Source organism: Phycodurus eques, chromosome 16 (assembly GCF_024500275.1).
Source record: "Phycodurus eques isolate BA_2022a chromosome 16, UOR_Pequ_1.1, whole genome shotgun sequence".
NCBI lineage: Eukaryota > Metazoa > Chordata > Actinopteri > Syngnathiformes > Syngnathidae > Phycodurus > Phycodurus eques.
Window position 1 is genome coordinate 15,200,255 of NC_084540.1, and position 16,993 is coordinate 15,217,247.

Here is a 16,993-nt window from a genome sequence, read left to right on the forward strand (position 1 = left end):
TGCATGACGTAGTTAATGCGCGACACCAACAGTCAGCGACATAGAGTTGGATATATGACAGGATGGCGATCCTCGAAGTAAAATTTTAATCCAGTCGTTGTCGTCCCGAACACTATACGATTGAAATAGTAAGTAAACACCTTAAATACCTCGAGTATAGCGAGGAGTTTTATTCAAATAATGAGTCACCAGCGAGTTTAGCTAATGTCAGTTCAGCGGGTGTTAGCATAACTAGCCTGCGCACTTCACCATGACAACTGAGCAGCTCCGACCACTCACTGATTTCTAATATATTGTGTGTAATAAAGACAAAGAGCACAATTGTTCATCTATTTCCGCCGATACATGTGATTTTGCAGGTTTCCCCAGGACGTGGTTTCAACATTTGCTGAAACAAAGAGATCAATGTCTTTTCTTGTGAGTCCTATGCACCAATTTACCATTATGGTCTCAGGAAAATAGAATTGAACATTGTTTAGTATAGTAATACAAGCTGCCATTGTGAGTCATCATTCATCGCAGATGTGTTTCCTGTGGAAATTGTCCTCATTCATGCTTGAATCGTCTCTCTTCTTTGTCTCCCTGTTTGTCTGTGAATTATTGCTTTGTATTTGTCAGCGTTGGGTGTCTGAGAAATTGAGTGTGGAGAGCCTGCGGGATTTGGAGTTATTTGGAGGTGAGGCCCAACGCTAAAATCAGTGTCTGTCAACCTTGTACAATTAAGTGAACAGGGTCAGGAAAACAAAAATAACTTTTGTATGTTTAGGGCTTGAATTTTCATCAAGGTACTGTTTTTGTACCCTGGACACATGGCTTTTACATTGGGGGACATACTTGTACCTTTTTGGCCAGGTGCAGTTTGTGGATGGTCAGGGAAGGGCATCCGGATGCTATGTACACGTCTGAACATGGACCTTCTAAGGTTGAACATGAGCCGGTTTACCCCTGATTTCTTTGTATTTTTAATCATTTCCAGTGTCACACTGTCACCATAAAACCTTTATTAACCAAAAAAATCCCGGTTCTAAGTAACACGTTATTGTTCCCAACTGTCATACAACTGTAAAGTAAGATAACATTCACACATATTTCGGTTATAATATTGGCCGTGTTGCGGCCTGTGGCAGGAAATCTTTTTTAAAGAGATTTTGTCTTTTACTTGTACGTCTTTTATACCTTGATGAAATTTGCACTCTCACTTTCGTGGCATGATATAACTGGCACAAACAAGACTCTCTACAATGGGAAAATGGTTGAATTTGAATTGGAGAATACGCGGCTTTATCCTAGTCACTGATGGTGTAATGATGCTTTCGCCTGATTTCGGTGCAGGCAGCATGGGTTCAGTATCCACTCAGTGACGATGTGAATGTGAGTGCGAGTGGATGTCCATCTCTATACAGTGGGTACAGAAAGTATTCAGACCCCCTTAAAAATTTCACTCTTTGTTATATTGCAGCCATTTGCTAAAATTATTTAAGTGCATTTTTTCCTCATTCATTTACATACAGCACTCCGTATTGACAGAAAAAGAAATGGAATTATTGAAATTCACTTAAGGTTCCTAAGAGCACTGTGGCCTCCATAATCCGTAAAGGGAAGACATTTGGGATGACCAGAACCCTTCCTAGAGCTGGCCGTCCGGCCAAACTGAGCAATTGGGGAAGAAGAGCCTTGGTGAGAGAGGCAAAGAAAACCCCAAAGATCACTGTGGCTGAGCTCCAGAGATGCAGTCGGGAGATGGGAGAAAGTTTTATAAAGTCAACCATCACTGCAGTACTCCACCGGTCGGGGCATTATGGTAGAGCGGCCCGACGGAAGCCTCTCCTCAGTGCAAGACACATGAAAGCTCCCATGGAGTTTGCTGAAAAACACCTGAAGGACTCCCAAGATGGTGAGAAATAAGATTATCTGGTCTGATGAGACTAAAATATAAATTGTTGGCCTTAATTCTAAGTGACATGTGTGGAGAAAACCAGGCACTGCTCATCACCTGTCCAATACAGTCCCAACAGTGAAGCATGGTGGTGGCAGCATCATGGTGTGGGTGTGTTCTTCAGCTGCAGGGACAGGACAACTGGTTGCAATCAAAGGAAAGATGAATACGGCCAAGTACAGGGATATTCTGGACGAAAACCTTCTCCAGAGTGTTCAGGACCTCAGACTGGAACGAAGTTTCACCAATAAATATGACCCTAAGTACACAGCTAAAATAACGAAGGAGTGGCTTCAAAACAACCGTGATTGTTCTTGAGTGGCCCAGCCAGAGCCCTGACTTAAACTCAATTGACCATTTCTGGAGAGACCTGAAAATGGCTGTCCACCAACTTTCACCATCCAACCTGACAGAACTGGAGAGGATCTGCAAGGAGGAATGTCAGATCCCCAAATCCAGGTGTGAAAAACATGTTGCATCATTCCCAATAAGACTCATGGCTGTAATAGCTCAAAAGGGTGCTTCTTCTAAATACTGAGCAAAGTGTCTGAATACGTATGGCTGTGTGATATTGAAGTTTTTCTTTTTTTAATAAATCTGCAAAAATTTCAACCATTTTTTTTTTCTGTCAATATGGGGTGCTGTGTGTACATTTAATGAGGAAAAAAATAACAAATGATTTTAACAAAATGGCTGCAATATAACAAAGACTGAAAAATTTAAGGGAGTCTGAATAGTTTCTGTACCCACTATATATGCCCCGCTACTGACTGGCGGTGACCAGTTCAGGGTGTAGTCCGCCTTTCGCCCAACGTCAGCTGGGATAAGCTCGAGCACCCCGCGTCTCTGAACGGTATTGAGAAAGGATGGATGGATGGTTTTATCCTGTAATGGCAGAGAGATTAAAAACTGCCGTTTTAATCCCAGTCAATGAGTCGTTTTTTGGCCACAAAGTTTCCAGAGGGAGTTTTTGGAACTACATGAAAAATACAAATGCATTAAAATCTTTTTTGTTGCTAATCTTTAATATATCCAAGACTCAAATCACCACGAACGCCCCACCACCCTGCTATTTATTACGTGGGAAATAATTCACAGTTTGTTTTTGTCAGAACTCGAAAATTAAAATAATTAAATTAAAGGGTTAAATGGTGTCCAAAGGAGGGCACAAGACGGATGACGAAAATGTGACTTAAAGGTGAATTCTTCCTTTGATGCTCACTGATCTGCGCTCCCGTATGACATATAGGTTTGAACGCAAAGGTTTGAACGTTAGAGGTGTCGTTTTCCTGAATAATCAGCTCAAACAACCACAATTTACAGTGGCAAAATTGGCTTTTCCGTTCACTTAAATTGTCAGTATAATTTTGGTAATATGTTGTCCTAGTTTTTTTTGTATCACAGTGTGGTTCACTGGTTTCTTAGCTTTGCTTTGTTCCCATCAATTTATGTGCAACGTATGGTTGAATTCAAGCCATTCATGTACAGGCAAACATCATTGAGGGGCAGGTGGTCCTCTAAAGTAGTAAGGAAGATGCTATAAGTGTGTCTGTGTGTGTATGTTCTTGTCTTCATGTCACTGATGTGGTCTTTCTACCCCAGAGCAAGCTCAGGGACTCTCTCACAGGGAAGTAAGTGTCCTGTCATCGCATTGCCACGCTCTCTATGCCTGTTGTGAGCGTGCGTGCATGCATGTGCGTGTGTGCGCACAGGCTCTTCGCTGTGTGTGGAAACCCACTGACCGCCAGGTGTCTTCACACTTATTCAGTATGCATGAATATTCACTCCCTTTTTCCCCCCAGTGTTGGCAATGTGCTCTGACTTTAGTCAACTCACTAAAAGGATGATCACACCAGGTGCTCACATGCGTTCCTATTGATCTGGCATCAACTATGGAGACCTCTCTATTTATAATAATAATATTGATATTATCGATTAATTCACGTTTATTTGTCAGGCGGATTTTCTTTTTTGTTTTGTTTTTTATTTTTTGTTTTTTTATGGCTTCTGTAGTTCAACGCATGTCCCCAATGATGTGCACTCCTTCCACTAACATGGTGGAGCTACAGTTGATGTAAAACGTCGACACACCCCTGTTCCAATGCCAGGATTTGTGATATAAAAAATGAGATCAAGATAAATTATTTCAGTTATTATTATTAATCAGTTTATTTGAAAGGGGACAATGCAATTTGATAAAACACATGAAATCCACATGGTTAAAAAAGCCAGAATTAGCCAGAAGGCTAGTTTTCATCTGTAGTCCCCTGGCCATGATGTAAAAAAGCAGTAAAATACATCTACAAGACAATATAATATAAAACAGGATACATAAAGACTTACTATTAAGAGAGAATAAAACCACAAATCATTTGATCATAACAAAAAAAAAAAAAAACATCATAACATACTTGTCTTTTAGTGTTGGCAGCTATAGGTGTAGTTGGGGGGCTGTTTTTCTTTAGCTGGAACTGGAGTCTTGGTCAAGGTTGAGGGAATTGTGAACTGTTCACAACACCAGTCAGTGTAGTCTCAAAACCTTCAGGTTTCTGCTAGAAAGAAAGAAAATGTTAGGAAAAGCCTACTAGAACATCTAAACTTTATTCAGGGTTAATGGTGGCAGATTTGTCCTGACTCCCATTTACATATACGTGATTGTTTAATTCTGAACACAGCCGTGTCTTTAGTTATAAGAGGATGTGCACATTTGCGCAACTATATAGTCTCAGTTGTTCATTTTTACTTCCTCTCTCAAAAAAAAAATATATTAAAAAAAAATTAATGGAGCAGTACAGGTTATAGGTCTATTTTTTTTTTTTATCACAAAAACCTGGTCATTTTAACATGGGTGTGTAGACTTTTTATATGTCCACTTTATGGACCAGCTGAGCTATGTCGCTCGACGTCTCATTTTATGAGGTTAAATAGGTGAAGATTAAAATTGTTCATTTACATAATCCACATTATGTTTTGACAAAATGGAATTTTCTTCCCCACATTGTAAGGGGGGGGGGAACAATTGACATCAGGAGAAATAAAGCAAGTCCCAGAAGCCAAAGAAAAACAGTCATCGTCATTATTGTTTTCTGTGCTATGGGGAAAAACTATTAAAATTGGGGGGGGAGGAAAATCAAGATTTTTTATTATTTTTTTTTTTTTAAATGGAGATTTTAAGGCTGTATCACCCAGCCCTACTCTTTAATGAGATCCAATACAAGAGCTGTCTATCAAGGCATGGCAAAATGGCTGCTTGTGATGAGGTCAAATAGGACACATGTTAGTCCTAGGTGTTCACTAATGTCGTGCAACTTTTGGGAAATGCATGGCGACGCCCGCCCGCTCCATCCACCGTCGCCTTGGATTTTTTGTATTTTCTAGGCCTTACCCCTCCACAACTCACACAGGTTACAGCATTGTTCCAGGTTGTGTGCGTGCTTCACATCACCTTGGAAACAGTGACACAGTGGACCCCCACGCAATCTCACATTGTATTTCTGCACAGTATGTTTTTACAAATGTGTGTTATAGTATTGACCAACCTGCTGATGACTGTACTAACCTTGTTTAGTTGTGTTATTTGGCACGTAGTAGGCACACCGAACAGACTCCAACATGTTCTTATGAAAAACATCCAGTATTTACACTTTATACTTGTGATTATTATTTTTTCGTGTGTTAAAAAGTGTGTTTTAATAAATTTAAATGTCTTCAAAACATTTGGGAGGGTAGTTTTTTATTTATTTTTTCTTATGGTCTCCATGGCGGATTATCATGGCTTAAATATTCTCTACCACTATTCAGACATTTTTTTGTGGGAATTAGTTATGTAGTTGTTACACAGTTCTGCTTGCTAATAAGCAAAAAATGTGGAGGACAACATAAATCATCAATACAGATGTTCATCCTCACTGAAAGTCACCTTTGTTAGGTAGGCTCCATCAAGCTCACCTGTGTCTCTAATGAAGAACATGGACGGATGGATACAGGGGCTCCTCAGTCTATGACGATGTTCTGTTTCCAAGGCGACCTAAAGAGACCTGTGACAAATTTGCACATATGTAGTAACAGGCTATTGCTAACCTACTTTAACACAGTCATAGCAAGGTCATAATTACAGTAAATATTTAAAAAAAATATATAAAAGAATCAGAGTAGTTCTTTGCACACTCGAAATGATGTATGTCATAAACCGTGTATTTAACTAAGCTTCCTTAATTGGGAAATTTAGATAATTGTTATTCTGTATTTTTGAAGCAGGAAAAGTGTGGGTGTTGAGCACTTTCACAGGGAGAAGTGTGGGTCTTCTGACCGGGTGCGCCACTGCCCATCTCCCACACCTGTCGAAATGTAGGAAAAGACCCAAAAAGCCAATTTTTGAGGGAGTTAATTCAGTTGTCGCACAATACTTCTCTCTAACACCCAAAGAAATAGCGAGGACAACATATTCAATGATAAATTAATTAGTTGGACTTTTTTGACTCTCATAACTCTGAGCATGTGAGGAACCAAATGGGAATCGGACGTCATCTTGTCCTTGTCGTTGTAACTAATTCATCTGTGTTGCCTTTCTTGCATCTCCGGCCAGGCCCATGAGGACAGCAGGGAAAGCCTGACGTCCCTTCCACGTCGAGACACCATGGGAAGCTTCCTCCCCGACAGCAGCGCCTATCAGTTGCTCGCTGTTATCGGTAAGTCATTGTAATTTTATTAGTCCGGTGAAGTACGAGTGCAATGATTATTTAAATAACTAAAAAAAAAAATATGATAAAAAAGTCGAAGCAAAATCTCTGCCTCGAAGCTTCGCAGTGATAACTTTTCCACATACGCCGATGTAACTGCAGATTCATGTTGAAATAAGTCAGCACAATGCCAGCGAGCCATGAGGAAAGATTGCGAAGACAGAGAATGTCCAAAGTTTGGGATCATTTCACACTTTAAAACAGATGAAGTGCAATGTGTTTACTGTAAAGGAGAACTGGCTTACACAACAGCACATATACGATTGCCCACACAAGGTAACATGGTCAAGGATAGACACAGCCGCTGGTGCACTTTTAATTGCTTTATTAAACTAACGGTAACGAAATAAACACGTAATAAATCACATTCATAGAGTAGCTGCTCAGTCAAAACTGACGCCCAGGGACTCAACAGCCAATTCGCTGACGCCCACGTCACTCACCAGGCCAGGCCCCGCCTTTTAAAGCGACACACATTCAAAGTCACACATACTTCAGTGTAGAATCTGAGGATAGCGACCACAAGTGGACGAGAATAATACCTGGACCTCAAATGCGTATTTTGTATTGGAATTGTAGTTAAATATTTTACTTGAATAATGGGGTAATCACTAGAATAATCGATTCTAAAAATATTTGAGAGTTCCTATAGTGAACCCCCGCTATCCGCGGTGGATAGAGACCGAGCCCTGCTGCGAATTGCAAAAATCTGTGTGTAATAAAAAGGTTTATACTGTAGATGCCACAAATTGGTGGCACAGGACTGCTTTTGTTTAAATGAAGCTCCTCAGCATAATTCCTTGGCCCCAAGATGGCCTGAGCACAGGAATTATGTGAGTTTTTTTTTTTTTTTAGCAAATAACAGAAGATATCTCTCCCCCCCAAAAAATCCACAAATAGGCGAATTTGCAAATGGCGAACCGCTGATATGCGGGGGTTCGCTCTCTCGTCTAATTTCAATTTACAAATACCTAATACGAGCACTGGAAGGAACGTTTGAGTGACACAAGATTGTCTGTTTAACAGGTCAAGGCCTAGCCCACCTGATGACGGTCAACCGGGCCCGGTACAGACCCACCGGGGAGCACGTGGCCATACGTCGTATCGACCTGGAGTCATGTACTAACGAGATGGTCGCCTACCTGCAGGTCTGCGTCAGTCTGAAAGTTGTCATCTGCTCTGGACAATCTCCTCTCTGTCGCTCAAGGAATGAACTAAAAAAACAACCCTTAACCGCTTTGCAGGCTGAGCTGCACGTGTCCAAGCTGTTTCACCACTCCAGCATTTTGCCCTACAAGAGCGTCTTCATCGCCGAGAACGAGTTGTGGGTCATCACCCCCTTTATGGCGTACGGTGAGGTGGAGCATGTGCAGATAACAATTACATTTTATGCTCCCACTCTATACTTATTGTCAGCCTGTTGTTTGTTTTCCAGGCTCGGCCAGAGAGCTCGTCAGCACGTACTTTCCTGACGGCATGAGCGAGCTCACCATCGCTTACATCCTACTGGGCATCCTCAAAGCTCTGGAGTACATCCACCAAATGGGATACGTGCACAGGTAAGATAATAGACAGAGGGATCGATAGATAGACAGACAGACTTAATGTCGTGAGGAAAATTAAGTTCTCACAGAAGCAATAGTCACACATATGCATATGTGCAGCCAACCAAGTACAAACAAAAAACAAAGAGCAGCATTAAGGAGGGATGAAAAGAAATTCAATTCCAATCTATAAAAAGAAAGAAACAGAATATTAATCCAACAATTGGGATATGTGCACGGGTACGTGGAAGGATGGATGGGGAGAAAGAGAGATACTCTTAGATCAGGTGTTACTAATCTAAAAAAAAGTTAAGATGCTGCATATTACTATATAGTAGTTAAACAATATAGTGTAATTGTGTCGCAGTAATATGTGTACAATGAGTGCAAAGCAGGAAGTATGATAGTGACAGTGATGTGCAGTATAACGGTATAATGATGAACAATAATAGACCCAACCCAAATCACAAGAATAAACAGTCTGCTTAATCTATTATCACACAAACAATTATATTGTTTGTATGCAATTATTTTCATATTTTAATTGAAAATAACATATAAACATTCACAGGATAGGGAGGAAAAGTAAGTGAACGTCTAGGCTACAGATTCTCCAAGAGCTAATCAGTCAGTCATTTGAGTCCAATCAATGAGGCAATATTGTAGGTGTGGCTTAAAGCTGCTCTTTGGCATGTGCAGGAGTGTGAAGGCTAGTCACGTGCTGATTGCCGCTGATGGCCAGGTGCGCATGTCAGGCCTTCGCAGCATCTTCAGCCTGATCCGACACGGCCAGCGGGCCAAGGTGGTGCACGACTTCCCACAGAACAGCATCAAAGTGCTGCCGTGGCTCAGTCCCGAGGTGCTGCAGCAGGTACGGCAAACTCACGTTATCTCTGTGATACTCAGAGTGTGGTTTGTGAGCTACCTCGAGGGGTACACGAAAGAATCACTGAAATGTTCAAACTTTGCATAATGTTAAAATCAATGGCTTGAACTTTTTTTCTTAAATCCAGTACAGTAACTTTTCAGTTGTATTTAACTTTAAAGTACAATATATCTGAATATAAATTGTACAACAGTTTGTCTTCATACATTCCTTTAGGTAAAATTTGTATTTAACTTATGTGCGATACTTATAAAACTTATGTGCAGTAGGAATAAATCATTAACACATGGTGCAGAGCCTCAACTCAACTTTATTTATAGAGCCCTTTAAAACTGCACATAAAGAGCCGTACATTATATCCTATATTATATCTTGGAACAAGTGCAGCTTAAGGAATTTATTTTCATGTGTTGGGCGGGAAAGAAATTTTTGCTATTTTTTTGAATGGGGAAGTTACTGTCCCCTTATGTGGATCCACATGAATAATTGGCTAATTGAATTTAAAAAAATAAAATAAAATATATATATATATATATATATATATATATATATATATATATATTTTTTTTTTTAGAAAGAAAAAAATTACATATACTGTAGTTTCATTTATTTTAGTAAATAATTGGTCGATAAATAAGTGCTGTATATTGATGATAAATAACACAGAAAATGAGTGCATTATTTTAATAAAATAAACTATTTTACATACACATCTACATACCATATCACGTACCTTATCCACAAATGACCTAGCTGTCCATTTGAAAAATCAAATGTGCCCTTTTTAGCACAAAAGTTTGCCCACCCCTGAGTTAGATGGACATGTCACCGGTATGTCTGGGTATCAACGACAGCTCAAATCAAATGCAATGCCGACTATCTTTCCTTACTAGGAGCCTAAACGGCCGCGAGTGACAACCGAAAGGCGAGCAAAAAGACAAGTAATGTTTAGGATTGTCAAACCTTAGTAGAGTTCTTCTCTCTACTGATTGCTTTTCTCAATCTATTTTCTGTGTGGCTTATTGTGTTACGGTTATGCAGTTGTAACCATGAACTGACTAAACTTGGAACACTGATTGGGAATCCCACACATGCTACATGAAAGTCAGCTCAGCGACCCCTAACTACCCCTCTCTAATTTTATTCATTTATTATTATTTTTTGCCTTTCAGAACCTGCAGGGCTACGACTTCCGATCAGATGTCTACAGCCTGGGCATCACAGCGTGTGAGCTAGCTAATGGGCACGTCCCTTTCAAAGATATGCCTGCTACGCAAGTGAGAGAGGAGACCCCATCCACCTATTGTTGGACATCTCGCAAAGGACTACAGCTCTCTCCTCCCCGCTTACTTTGCGCAGATGCTGCTGGAGAAGCTAAACGGGACAGTGCCATGCTTGCTTGACACCACCACCATCCCGCCGGAGGAGCTCTCCATGAGGCCGTCGCGCTCTGGCGCAGACTCTGGCATTTGTGAAGGGCTTGGAGGAGGCAGCAGTGTTGGTGCGGTCCGCCACACCAACGGCGAACCAGCTTCCTCCTCATCAGGACACCCGTATAACCGCACCTTCTCCCCGCACTTTCATGCCTTTGTCGAGTTGTGTCTTCAGCGAGATCCAGAGAAGAGGTAGAGTCAGTGTCAGCTAAAAGATTTCTATAAAATCTTACTCATTCATTCCCCTTTCTTCATTTAGACCCTCTGCCTCCGCTCTCATAGGTCATCCCTTCTTCAAGCAGGTGCGTATGAATTCATCCTAACGTTGTTGTAGCCCACCGGGTAAACACTGCCGACACTATAGATTCATAAGCCCCTTTCATATTGCCCGTCAAAGTTTTACTTTTTTGTGCGTCGCACCTCTTCGTGAAAGGTAGAGTTGGAATGGGGGAAGCAAAGGCAAGTTTGAGGGAAGCGAAGTAAGTAAGGGTGTAAGGATGCATGAATAAAACAGGCGTGACAGAAGGAAAGGAGGGAAGTTTAAGGGAAGGAAATATGTAAAAATGCATGAAATAAAGTGGGTATGATAGAAGGAATGTAAGCAGGCAGAAAGGTAAGTTCACGCAAAGAATAATGTGAGGATGCACAAATTAAAAAGGTGTGTCGGAAGGAAAGGGAATGTAGGAAGTCAGAAAAGGCTTAAGCAAAGGAAGGATGGAAGTCAGGATGCAAGAATAAAAAGCAAATCTGAGGGAAGTAAGGAGATCAGGAAGGAAAACATGCCAGGAATGTAAAAAAAATAAAATAAATAAAAATTAAGAGTTTATATACTGTACCTACTTTTGACCCACCCAGTATTAAGTGATATGTGTGCCCGTATCTCTCAGATCAAGCGGCGTCCCTCCGAGGCGCTGCCAGAGCTCCTGCGACCCGCAACACCCATCGGCAGCGGCGAGAATTCCCAGCCGCAGCCCTTGCTGTCTGGACTGGCCAGTCTGGAGTCGGGCCTGAGCCACCTGGAAGTGGACGACTGGGATTTCTGACGTCGGCGGAGAGCGACGAGCCTTGTCCGACTGTGAATAAATTGACGTTACTCTTCTCGGAGGTGACGAGCCGGTTGCCGTCTCGGTTCTGTTGACATCTCTTGTTGTTGTCTTAAAATGGCCTCCTCTTCCTCTCAGGCTTTGTACACAAGACGCTCTACCTCTCACTCATTACACACACACACGTTTGCATGTTCCTTAACTGGCCCCACTGCATGAATGTGACGAATTTGACAATAAAAGTGATGTTTCCACTTGAAAAAACTAAAATACACTTTTATTCACAATGTGCACAAAGACAGTAAGGGGCAAAAGTCGGAGACGTCAGTCATCCTCTTCGTCGGACGGTGGCAAGTTGCTGGCAGCTTTGCGTTTCTCTATCTTGGCCAGCAAGTCTGAAAGAAACAAACTATGAGCACATGGTAGGCCTGAGCAGTTAAATTATTTTATTTTTAGCAACTTCCGTAGTTAAAAACACATCCCCACTGACGTGCCCTTCTTACAATAACATGGCTGAACAGAGAGGAGCTAGTTTACAAAAGCAGTCAAGCGTTGGCGAATTAGCAACTTTTTCAACCCCTCTAGCGACAAATAAAAACAATTTAAATCAACTACTTCAATTCCTGCTGAGGGATGGACCACATGAGCGGAATGATTTTTACATTGTTTTATGTATGACAAGAAAGGAGCCTGGTGGAAGGCAATTGCAGATTTAATTACAGTGAACATTGCCAAAGACATGGTGCATAAATGGCAAAACCAGTGATGTAGCCACATGTTGCAAACTTTTGAGCTGAGGTATCTTCCAAGCCAAAACTATTTTGCTGAGGCGGCAAGTTGTTGAACATTTTCCGTGTTACTTCATTAAGTATTGTCTTTACACACAGTGATGACTTGAGATACCAGCCGTCATTTGGCTGAGGAAAAATTTTACATGCAAGCGCTGTAGTGGCAGTGAACTCAATTCACTTCACAACAAGCAGCAGTTTGACAGATAGTGAACAATTCCTTAAAAAAAAAAAAAGGTTTCAAGCTGCTATTTGCAACTCCCAGTTGAACTTTACTGTGAAATTAAACATAATTACATGTTGTGTATTTAAAACAACCACATAACGTTGCCTTAGAGTTTGATAACCTAATGCTCACACATTAGAAAACGCCTTGAAGGGCTAACGGATAGCATCAGCGTTTTTAATCACGCTTTAAGGAATGCATATTTTAACATAAACGATGCAGCAACACATGTAGACAGCTTTTTCTATCAGCAAAGTGAAAAAAAAAAATCTATTTCAATGCAGCATCTGGTTTTTGTGTGGGGGAAAAAAAAGATTATATTTTAAGGCCAAATCTCCCAACCATAGCAGTTGATTTTAGCACAGGGATGCTGAGGGGCTCACCTTTGGCCGGGTTGAAGACGCCATTGGTCTGAGTGTTGCACACGTAGCAGCGTTTGGACTTCCGGTAGTGCTGAAGGGCGCAGGCCTCGCAGAAGTAATGGCGACACCTGTGAGGAGGTAGATGTGAGTGTGCAGTGATCACACGCTAAAATAAAGAAAAGGAGCCGCCTACTTTGTGATTATGGGATTCTTGTAGGACTCCCTGCAGATGAAACACTTGAAGGGCAAGTCCTCCTCGTCGCTGCTTACCTCGTAGTTCTCCTCGTCTAGAGCACATTGTTGTTGATTAGGTAAGATCAACAATCTGTTTACCCCATAAGAAATAATGTGACATGAATGAATTAATAAAACTGAAATAAAATTATTTTAATGAGTTTTTTCTTGTGAATTTATCAGCCCGAGTAAATTCTGCATGGCAGTATTAAGTGAAGTGAGATACTTTTTTGTGGTCTTGGATTAATGGTGCATATGAGAGTTGTGTGAGAGACATGACCATGAAAGATTGTAGTCATACTGTGCATAAACGGAGTTATTTTATTACTATTTTTTTCACAGATACCCCACATACTTTATTTGTACTTGGTTTAATGTTCTATCGTCTAATGAATTGTTAGTGAAGGCATCATTCAGCTGCTGTTTTTCTTCTGCGTGCCTTGAACGCAACCCGTGTTGAACCGCCCCAGTCGAGGCACGTTGAAATGATTTGAAATTATAAACAACCAGTCAAAGGTTTGGTCAAAATTTAGCATTTAATAGCACTTGAGTGTGTGTGTGTCCAAACTGGGTTGGTAGTGTAGGAGCTTGTTGGATTGGTTTTACTGTTGAAGTTGAATGTCAACGCGCCACTTGGAGGAAAAAGATTGGACACCCCCGCTCTAAATTGACCACAAATGTGAAAGTGAGCATGAATACTTGTTTGTCTTTAAAGTGGAACCTCGGCTCAGAAACTTAAATTTGTCCTGAGACTCTGTTCGCAAACAGGAGCAGATATTGTACGTGCCCTGCAATTGGCTGCAGACCAGTCCGGGGTGTACCCCGCCTCTCGCCCTAAGTCAGCTGGGATAGACTCCGTCCAGTACACACCGACCCAAATAAGGAAACGTGCTATAGCAAATAAAAGCAAAATATATATATATATAATTTTCTTAATGATTTATTTTAGTAATATTGTGATAATACTAATTAATTGTGATCATTTTGTTCATGATAATCATGATATGAAATGTTCAGACGCCTTCAACTCTAGCTGTGACCGAGCTCACCATTGGCGCCGTATCTGCCTTCCTCCAGCTCCCTCTCGATCTGCCAGCCATGCTTGTAGTCGGATCGGTCGTGGAGGAACTTGCAGCTGTCTGGTATAAGAACCGGAAGGTGAAACGAGTTTGTCTAATCACTTGATTGATGTTTCGATGATCTGCATTTTATTTACCTCCAAAGCCGCAGAATCCGGTCTCCTTGTAGTCCTTGCAGATGTCTGGCTGATAGTCCCATCTGACCGTGGCTCGTAGGTGCTCCGGGGCTCGGATAGGTCCTTTCCTGTTTGTTGGGCCACAAACGAGAAGGTGAGCCCTGCACAATTGTGATGGGTTTGTTGATTACCTGTAAGACTGGGCGATCAATTTGTTCTTTTTTTTTTTTGTGGCGTACACTACTAACATGACTGAGAGGAGCAAGTTTACTATAGCAAACGGTGCCCATTTATACGCTGCAAAAGCAGTGATTTAGCCTCGCTGTAAAATTTTGACCCTATTTGTCCCCTTCTCAAATTCTTATTTTTTTTGCAGTTTCCCCACTTTAAAGATAATCAAAACAATTTTTAATATCAGACAAAGATAACCCAAGTAAACAGAAAATGCATTTTTTAAATGGTGATTTTATTTAATACGGGGAAAAAAACTATGCCTATCCTTTCCACGGAGATCATCGTATCGGTGGAGGGCTATGGCTATTTGCATCCACTATCCATTATCAACTGTAAGAACGAAATACAACTGCAAAACAGACCGGTCCCCGCTAAGGATGTGCAGAAACTTCGCACAGTAAATCAAAATGCCATCGCCCATAAACACAGGCTAAAAATCATGAAATTTATATATATATTTTTTTTAGTAAACGTGTCTTGTCAGAATAAAGTCAGTAGTATAATATTCTAAGATTTGTTCTGATTCTATACCAATTCATGCACAGCCCGAGTAAAGAATTTTTAAAATTTCTTTTTTTTCTGTCAAAGTTGATGCAAGTTAATGCTGGGGGGGGGGGGAACTTTTTCAATGCTTGATTGGTATTGGTATTTGTAAAAACAAAAGGCAAAACATGTTTTGAATAATGTTATTATCATTTCAAATTGGGTGGGGAAATCAGATTTTTGTGGAGAAAAGTGTCTTAAGGCCTTCGTGCTCAGTCCTATTTCGCGGTTGATGGTTACCCACCGGACCATGCCAGAGGATGCGTTGCCCATAGTGGTATCTTTGGGTTTGATGAATTTTTGGTAGTTGTTGATGCCACGGTATATCTTATCGTCCTCCTTGCCAGTCAGCTCCTATGGGAAGGACACAATGGGGTTTATCCAGCAGCACCCATGTGTAATTTTGTCATACCTTTGAAGCTTAATAAAAAAAAAACTGGAAGACCCTCTTCTGCTAACATAAGTCAGATTCCTGTTGAAAAATCCCCAGACCTTGCAAATTTGGACATGCAATTTACCTCTTGGATTTTCTGGCTCCTCTCAAAGATGGCCTGAGCATCCTTGTCACGCTCCGTGTCCAGTTCGTACGTCGCCGTGGCGCCCATGTCCTCTGGGCCCTCTGGTTTCTTTTTTAAACAAGTTTAAATATTGAAAAACATAGTGTAAATGAATGGGGTGATGCTATATTTAAATACTGAGTGGTGCATATCTACGATTGTTATTAATCATGATAAATGTTAGCGTGATAATGTCAACTCACAGCTGAACGTGTGGACTTGTAGGAAATGGTTATCTTGTCCTCTTTGTTATCTTCACTTTCATTGGAGCACACAGCCTCTTTCTCCACTTTCTTGGACTGGACACAAATGATTCATGAAGCTACTATGTGAGATTTTTTTTAATTAAAAGTGCTTTATAAATTAAACGTATAATTATCTGCAGGTTAAAAGTAGGACTGGGAGATATGGGCTTAAAAATGGCAAAGATCAGATTTCTAATTGTAATTTTTTTCCCGCCCCTTCATTATAGAAAACACAAATGACAATAACATTGAAATAAAGTTTTGCTTTTTTTCTTTGATAAACTAGCTGTTCTCAATCATGGTGTCATTGGACGCAATGCAAGTCAGCAGGGAGGCACTTGCAAATAACAGAAGCAGCTAAAAATAATTTATATTAAAAAGAGTCCGACTTAATTTTTTTTATTATTTATATGTTACCTTTTGAATCATCGGATTTACTCGAGTCTCTTTCTTATCCTTTCTGACCACAGAACTGAGATCTTCATCACTGTTCCCATCTAAACGTGGAATCGTAACATAGAAACCAATACACATTATAATTATTCGTAAGGGTAAAAATATTATTGAAATAAGCAATGGTACCTTTATCACTGTCACTGGCCTTTCTTTTTCGTCCCGAAAATTTCTTTGTTGATTTCTTGAACAAGAAAGTACAAGAGCCTTCTTTTGGATTGTCTGCCTCTGCCATCTTGTCCGTTCAGTTTGTAAACACAACACTGAGCCCTTTCGCTACAGCGCCCTCTACAGGACCGGACGTATTGTTACTGAATTACCACAATCAAAACTTGATTAGTAGCCGAAAACCAAACAACAAATATTTTATTTAGACGTACGACTACTTATCCATTATATTTACCTAATACTTGTAGGTTAGTTTTATCTAAAATATTTGCCGTGTAGCACGTGATGACGTCGCTTGCGTTGGAACGGAAATAAACAACGTCGAGCTCTCTAAAGACCCGGATGTATTGTCACACAATCACCCCAAGGAAAACATGACTAGAAGGCTTACAAAAGAAAACAAATTA

At 40.7% G+C, this 16,993-nt stretch overlaps 2 protein-coding genes across 5 annotated transcripts; one reads left to right on the forward strand and one right to left on the reverse strand.

Annotated features, from left to right (window-relative positions):
• Positions 1 to 23: 23 nt before the first annotated feature.
• On the forward strand, positions 24 to 13,374 carry strada (STE20 related adaptor alpha). Of its 4 annotated transcripts, XM_061700676.1 has the most exons (13): positions 24 to 128; positions 360 to 417; positions 619 to 676; positions 3,539 to 3,567; positions 6,522 to 6,624; positions 7,702 to 7,823; positions 7,920 to 8,028; positions 8,111 to 8,234; positions 8,919 to 9,090; positions 10,278 to 10,382; positions 10,465 to 10,730; positions 10,798 to 10,840; positions 11,426 to 13,374. In XM_061700676.1, the coding sequence occupies exons 2-13, from the start codon at positions 406 to 408 to the stop codon at positions 11,579 to 11,581; spliced, it is 1,299 nt and encodes a 432-aa protein (XP_061556660.1). In that variant the 5' UTR covers positions 24 to 128; positions 360 to 405; the 3' UTR covers positions 11,582 to 13,374. The 4 variants fall into 4 exon arrangements, with proteins under 4 accessions (XP_061556660.1, XP_061556661.1, XP_061556662.1 ...); XM_061700677.1 differs by lacking the exons at positions 619 to 676; positions 3,539 to 3,567; XM_061700679.1 differs by lacking the exons at positions 24 to 128; positions 3,539 to 3,567 and having other exon boundaries at positions 385 to 417.
• rnf113a (ring finger protein 113A) lies at positions 11,836 to 16,742 on the reverse strand. The gene is made up of 10 exons (XM_061700680.1): positions 16,548 to 16,742; positions 16,383 to 16,462; positions 15,924 to 16,019; positions 15,682 to 15,789; positions 15,408 to 15,517; positions 14,408 to 14,514; positions 14,241 to 14,330; positions 13,151 to 13,244; positions 12,979 to 13,085; positions 11,836 to 11,976 (listed from the first exon to the last, which is right to left on the reverse strand). Exons 1-10 carry the CDS (start codon positions 16,651 to 16,653, stop codon positions 11,906 to 11,908), a joined length of 969 nt encoding a protein of 322 aa, XP_061556664.1. The 5' UTR covers positions 16,654 to 16,742; the 3' UTR covers positions 11,836 to 11,905.
• Between the last annotated feature and the right edge of the window lie 251 nt (positions 16,743 to 16,993).

What these genes read in the sequence shown, in the direction of transcription:
- strada (XM_061700676.1), top strand. An exon ending in GGATTTGGAGTTATTTGGAG is followed by an intron (nt 677 to 3,538) that starts GTGAGGCCCAAC and finishes TTTCTACCCCAG; the next exon opens with AGCAAGCTCAGGGACTCTCT. An exon ending in GTCCCGAGGTGCTGCAGCAG is followed by an intron (nt 9,091 to 10,277) that starts GTACGGCAAACT and finishes TTTGCCTTTCAG; the next exon opens with AACCTGCAGGGCTACGACTT.
- rnf113a (XM_061700680.1), bottom strand. Translation starts at nt 16,653, where the DNA reads ATGGCAGAGGCAGACAATCCAAAAGAAGGCTCTTGTACTTTCTTGTTC. An exon ending in GCATCCTCTGGCATGGTCCG is followed by an intron (nt 14,515 to 15,407) that starts GTGGGTAACCAT and finishes CCCAACAAACAG; the next exon opens with GAAAGGACCTATCCGAGCCC. An exon ending in AGGCAGATACGGCGCCAATG is followed by an intron (nt 13,245 to 14,240) that starts GTGAGCTCGGTC and finishes AATGTGCTCTAG; the next exon opens with ACGAGGAGAACTACGAGGTA.